Source organism: Coptis chinensis, chromosome 7 (assembly GCF_015680905.1).
Source record: "Coptis chinensis isolate HL-2020 chromosome 7, ASM1568090v1, whole genome shotgun sequence".
Taxonomy (NCBI): domain Eukaryota; kingdom Viridiplantae; phylum Streptophyta; class Magnoliopsida; order Ranunculales; family Ranunculaceae; genus Coptis; species Coptis chinensis.
In genome coordinates this window covers 94587118-94593459 of record NC_141462.1, presented here as the reverse complement: position 1 = coordinate 94593459, position 6342 = coordinate 94587118, and the positions used below count along the sequence as shown (strand labels likewise).

Genomic DNA, 6342 nt, shown 5'->3' with positions numbered 1-6342 from the left:
TTTAAAGCTTATTAGAAGAAAAGAGAGAGAGAGAGAGTTGAGAATGAGACAGAGTATGGAAGGTGAACTTAACGGGCAATTCAAAGTTGAAATGAAGGGGTAGATGGTTTCGAGACTAGACATGGTTTTAATCATAATTACCATTTTGACGTCTCGCGGGAAAGCATGGCTGGTATAACTATGTTCCAAATTTTGTCTTTAACGTTGAAACAAAATCGGAATATCCCTTTCGGGAGTCAGCTAAAGTTTTTTTTGGATTAAAAGCCGCAGACTCACCATTCAACCAAGTCACAACCAATTAAAAAATCAGTAGGATTACATGCAGACTGGTATAACATAAGTTAATCAATAACAAATCATTGTAGAACAGGTATACAAATTTGGGAAAAAAATAAAGTTTCGTTCTGGCTATCCTGCTTGTTGGCCCAAGATTTAGTTTACAAGCATCCGTGGCAGGGTAGCCCTTATTTCATCAAAATGGGATATCCTCCAAAATAAACGGATAAATAAACGGCAGATGACTTCTTCTTGTTGTTGTTAGTTATTTACACGCTAGAGGATGTTTCAGGCTTACTAGCAAGAAAACAAATTTGCAAATACTTTGATCACTTTTAGTCATAAAACCAGATTACGATTCACGTTTCATGTTTCAAGAAAAGAAACACATTTTCATTTTCATGTGTCATGGTTCACACTTCAAATACTATATGGAAAGGGGTGCCGTATTGACACACCCTATTTTATGGGATTGGGCACTCTTTGCTAAAAAGTATAACAATAATGGTTATTTCTTATATATCTTTTTATACCCCACATGCTCGATAGTTCTACGGCATCGGGTTGTTGCGCGATCTCATATCTCACAGTGTATAGTTGCCGCGAGATTCCATATCCCACAGTAGGGAATAGGGCAGGGATCAAGTCGGATATGGCTATATCCGAATCCGAACCCAATTATATCCGAAATTTAATATCCGAACCCGATTATATCCGACTAACCCGATCGGATAACACTAAAAATTAAAAAAAAACCCAAAAATATATCCCGAACACGAATCGAATCCGAATGATTTCGAACCGAATAAGTAAACGGATATAAAAATCAACCCGAACCCAAACTATTTGGGTTTGGGTCGGGTCGGATTCGGGTCAAACCCGACCCGATTCCCTGCCCTAGCAGGGACTTGCCGCAGAGGATTTTTTTTTTTTTTTTTTTCCCACTTCAAAATTTGCGTATTAAATACACGACATATGGATATCTCATTTTATTCTTTAAAGTTTATTTATACACTCTATGAATAACACCAAAACTATAGGAGGAAAAAAATAATCGAGACATAATTTTGCTATCTTGCGGCAAATATTTTTCATATGCTATAAGAAAAATTTGTGATCAAATTAATGAAGAAGAGTTTTGATAATTAACACAAACAAATAATCTATTTTAGTGAATACAATCATATCGCGGCAACTAACTTTTTTTTACGGTGGTTATTAAAAAAAAATTAAAACAAAAAAAGACCCACAGCAACAACTTTCCGTGGAATATGGGATCTCGCGGCAACTTCTTATCATGGGTGGTTTTTATGTGATTAATAGAGGGATGCGAATATTTTGGAATTAGTCAAAAGGGTGGCAATCCCATAAAGTAGTGTGTTAATACCAAGGCCCAAAATATCGATATCGATGAATATATCGGTGTATCCAAAAACCGATATATATTGGATATATTGAAAATATCGGATATATCAATTTTTTTTGTGACTAGTCAAAATTTTGTTTTGTATGTCGATATATAAGAAATATCGTCGATTATATTGGAAATATCGTCTATTATATCAGAAATATCGATAATATATCGGTCAAAGTCAACAATATTTGGTCAAAGTCAACAATTTATATTGGATATATCGGTCGATATATATCGTTATATCGGAAATTCCAATATATATCGGGAAAAAAAGAGTTCTATATTCAGTAGATATATATATCGAAAATATCGATATCAGTGTACCAAAATATCAATATATATCGGCGATATTTTGGTCCTTGGTCAATACCACGAACGAATGGAAATAGAATTACAAAGTTGGTCACATGAGCACATCGCTGAAACTTAGACTTGTCGACAAAATTTCGAAAAATGCCAAACATGAAGTGTTGAAATTCCACAACATACAGATCACGTGACTTTTCCCGCCATAAGATATAAAAAGCATCATAAAAACTAGGGTTTCATTTATATATTTCCTGCCTCTGTTTTTGTTGTTGGAGTTTCTACGAAAAGGTTAAGGTAAGTCCCTTTTCAATTTAACCGTTCTAAAATTAGGGTTTAATTAACTGACAAATTCATCAAATGCCATTAATTTTTCATGCAGGAGCTCAATTCATTCACACCCTAAGTTTTACACAACGAAAAAGATTCAATCTTTGTTGTGGAAATTTTGGCTTAGAAATGGGAACTGTGGAAACTCCTTTAACAAAAAAGAGACCAATTTGTCCTAGTTGTGCCAAACCGATTCGTGTTTGTCTTTGTTCTCGATTTAAATCTCCAGTATACGATAATCATATTGCCGTTACGGTTCTTCAACATGATCATGAGAAGAACCACCCTCTTAATTCAACTAGAATTGTTAGGTTAGGGTTGAAGAATGTTAATATAGCTACTTGTTCTGATGTTCATTTTGAAGCTAAGTTTCTTATTAAGTTGCTCACATTGGGTTCGGTCGGAGAGAGGACTAATGACAAGAATGAGTTGGTAGATATTGGTTGTAATGGAGTACCCCAAGAACCAATTTTTGAGTCCGATGCTGGAAATGCGTGTGACAAGTACGTTACCCATGTTGACATTTCTAGAAACAATGAGAAAATATTGGATTTTGAGCCTAGTCAAGGATTTGGAGAAAAGAAGAAAGCTGGTGTCAATACTACGGACAGTTTTGTGAATGATGTTGTTGATGAAAAGAATGGGAAAAACTGTGTGCGGATTCCAGTCTCATTTGGTGGCGACGACCCAGTTGTAGATAAAGAAAGAAGAGGTGAGAGTGGTTTTGCTGATTTGGGTTCTGCTTTAACTACAATGCAGACAATATCGGATACCAAAGAAGCTATTGTAATGAAACCAATAGGTGAAGAACAATATGACATCTCTGCCACCATTACAAAATGTGGTTTCACCTGTTCCCTTATGAGTATACGTACTCTTGGAAAGAGTTCTGAGAAACCCAACTTTGATCAGCTGTTAGCTTCCCAAATTGCACAAGATGTCATATCTAATGGGTTTGTTGTGAAAAGATTTCTGAAAAATCAGTTGGATGGTGAATATGAAGAGAATGAAGAGTACAAAATTGTAGTTCCTCCCGGAACTGCTCTACTTTTCCCGACAAATAAATCAATTAAATTAGAGGACGTTGATTTTGAAGTGAAGAATTTGATTGTTTTGGATGGTACTTGGTCGAAGGCAAAAAGAATGTACCATGAGAATCCATGGTTGAAGTTGTTACCACACTTAAAACTAGATGTAAACAAGGCCAGCTTGTATAGTGAAGTGAGACAGCAACCTAAGATTGGATGTTTATCCACCATTGAGAGTATTGTGTGTGCCATGAAAGCACTTGGGAATGATTGCCAGGAGTTGGAGAATCTCTTGGAAGTGTTTGAGTCCATGGTTGTTGATCAGAGGCGGTGCAAAGATGAAAGTTTAGGCAAAATATCTTCAGTGTGAGTTTTACTTGCTAAATTTCTATTTTCTTTTGATTTAGACAATATAATATTGTAAAGTACCAACGTACTTAAATGTAATGAAGAAATAGTATAATTCCTGTTTCATGAAAACCAAAGTTGATAGACAATGCTTTATTTGTGTTTTGCTGGAGATTACTGTTGATAGTGTGATAAACACACTTCTTCCTTCAAAGATGTTTAGTAGCACCATAATGAAATGAGCTTATATTCAGAACTCATTTGATTTCTATCTTCACAACAACTACAAGAAAGGAGATTTTAGGAAGTATTATTTGATTACAAATTGGTCTTCCTGGTTAATTGAGGAATTTATGGTAGTGGGAGATATTTGATTTGATACAATGTCTGTTGCTGTCATTCTACTCCTTTTTGTGTGAATCCAGCACCAAAATACTGGCATTGTTGGCTGATTTGATTGTTTCATCACGTCTTGGAGCTCTTGATACTCAGATATATTCAAAGTCACATCAAATGTAATTCCGGGAATATAGGGCCTCCTTAATTTATGTATTACTCTTAGAGGCGTAGTCTGAGCTTAATTCTTTGGATGTTACGGTGCTGCATGAATATAGGCTTAGTCTGCACACATTTCTGTTTTTGCTTTGATATCATGGTTTAGAAATTACGAGATTAATGTGTTAGGGTTTTTTTTCCTCTGGGAAATATTTTGATCTGTTCCAAGCAAATGGTGAGTATTTGTTTTGGAATATCGTTGAGATCCTTTTAATGTTTAATGATTAAAGAACCTAGCTACATCTCCGTTTCATTGTTTGACTCTCTGATATTAATTGGAAAATAAATACATGCTTGATGTTAAGTTTTACATTCAAAATAAGTTAGTGTTTGCGAGGCGCTTTTACCATACTAGATCATGAAACTATGCTCCTCTGTACACCACTCTGCTGTTATCATCTCCATAGTTGTGAAAAATCTTACATCAAGGTGACAAGATAATTACAACCGTAAAGTACTATACAGATTGCAGTAGAGTATGACAATGCAAAGGAACAGTTACATGTTTCCTGATTACTTGACAATGCTATTAGTTACTAGAACACAGCAGAAACATTGCTAAATTGTTCAATCAATAAGTAAACTTTGTATGAGAAATACATGAAAGTAACTCCTTGCAAATGGATTAGGATGTAACTTCTTGTATACGTTCTAGTAGTTGTTTTGTATCATGTTATATAGCTGGGTGTTTTTTTTCTTTCTATTCCCGTGTCATTTATTCGATTGATCTTCTCATTCTTTCTAACTTGTTAGAAGTACTTGAGGGGGCATTACTTTGTTACACATCTCCATAGTCTGGCTTGCATGTGTTGATTATTGGCTTCTTCTTTGAAAAGGACCCGTGATTATCTGGATTGGATTCTATGTAGTGAGGTGTTTCATACGTGCATTTTGGGGATGATCATTTTGAGTCATGCATATTATGTGATTTTTGAGTGTTTTACAGTAGTGCCATATGCTTTTGTCAAGCACAACTGCCTGGGATGATTCCTTGAATGAGTTGTGAGCAAAGAAACCCATACAGAAGAACCAAAAGGTTTTTAAATCGAAAGATGGAGCTGGAGGAGATTTTGCCCATTGTGATACTTCACTTGTCAGGAGAAAATGTACAATGGCTGCTAGCTTTAGTCACTTTCAGGCATTGCAATAGTCAGGTTTTGAGCGAAGGTGACCATGAAAGCTTCAACAGCAAGGAGCCGAGAAGGCACTCTCTTATGAGGATATCAAGGCTTTAAGAATCGCTAGGTCAAATTGGTTGATCGAGTGTTTCTTTGATGAGTTGATTGTGAGAAGTGAGGGTTGATGTTGGGCAAGAAATAATTGCTGCCTCTGCATAGCGAAGGATGTTCGTGCTACTATTGCTAACCCCAACTCAATGTCCTGAAAAACAAGAGCACACTGCCTGGGGGAGTTCAGAAAGCTCTAATGTATGAGAACGTACCACTTGAGGTGGAGATCAGCACATGGGTGCAGAAAAATAAGCATGAAGGGGCTACTAATGCCATGCTGGCAACACAGGAAACTTTACTGGAGGTGATTGTTTCTAACTCATCACCTTTACGAGGTACGAAACATTGCCAGCATGTGTAACTTCTCTGTAGAGAAATGGGGATGGCACACAAGGTTGGTTCAGCTTTGAGGAGGCACTCGCACTAGATGATATTAGGGCTAAACAAACCAGATATCAAAGTTGGAGAAGTGGTTGGTGCAGGTGGAGTCTATTTCAAGAGTTGATTTTGGGCTTTGGGGTGCTTTGTGCAGATTCTGACTAGACTTCCTCTGTAGAACTTGATAGGGTTCATCTCTTAGCTTGAGACTTGAGTGTAGAAAATATTCAATATTCTCCTGCCACTGGAGACTGGTGGAGGGAGAAGAATAAGCTCCCCCCTTCCATTCCTTGGATCTCATCCCTTCCATTCCATCATCAGCGGTTTAATGACTGACCATGAAGGTCAGCGAGGTAGTAAGAAATCTTTCAATGAACGCATTCTTTTGTCTTGGCAAATGCCTTGAACTGCTCTCAAATCTCAACTGTGTAAATTTTGGGATGCCTAGTGGTGTAATAGGGCCATTTGATGGGCCTAA

General features: G+C 36.7%; 1 protein-coding gene across 1 annotated transcript; it reads left to right on the top strand.

Annotated features, from left to right (window-relative positions):
- Positions 1-2224: 2224 nt before the first annotated feature.
- Positions 2225-3851, top strand: LOC147490159 (uncharacterized). Its single transcript, XM_086573198.1, has 2 exons — positions 2225-2293; positions 2379-3851. The coding sequence occupies exon 2, from the start codon at positions 2456-2458 to the stop codon at positions 3722-3724; it is 1269 nt and encodes a 422-aa protein (XP_086429324.1). The 5' UTR covers positions 2225-2293; positions 2379-2455; the 3' UTR covers positions 3725-3851.
- Positions 3852-6342: the final 2491 nt, after the last annotated feature.

Bases quoted from the DNA above. Each gene is read 5' to 3' on its own strand.
- LOC147490159 (XM_086573198.1), top strand. From the start codon at position 2,456: ATGGGAACTGTGGAAACTCCTTTAACAAAAAAGAGACCAATTTGTCCT.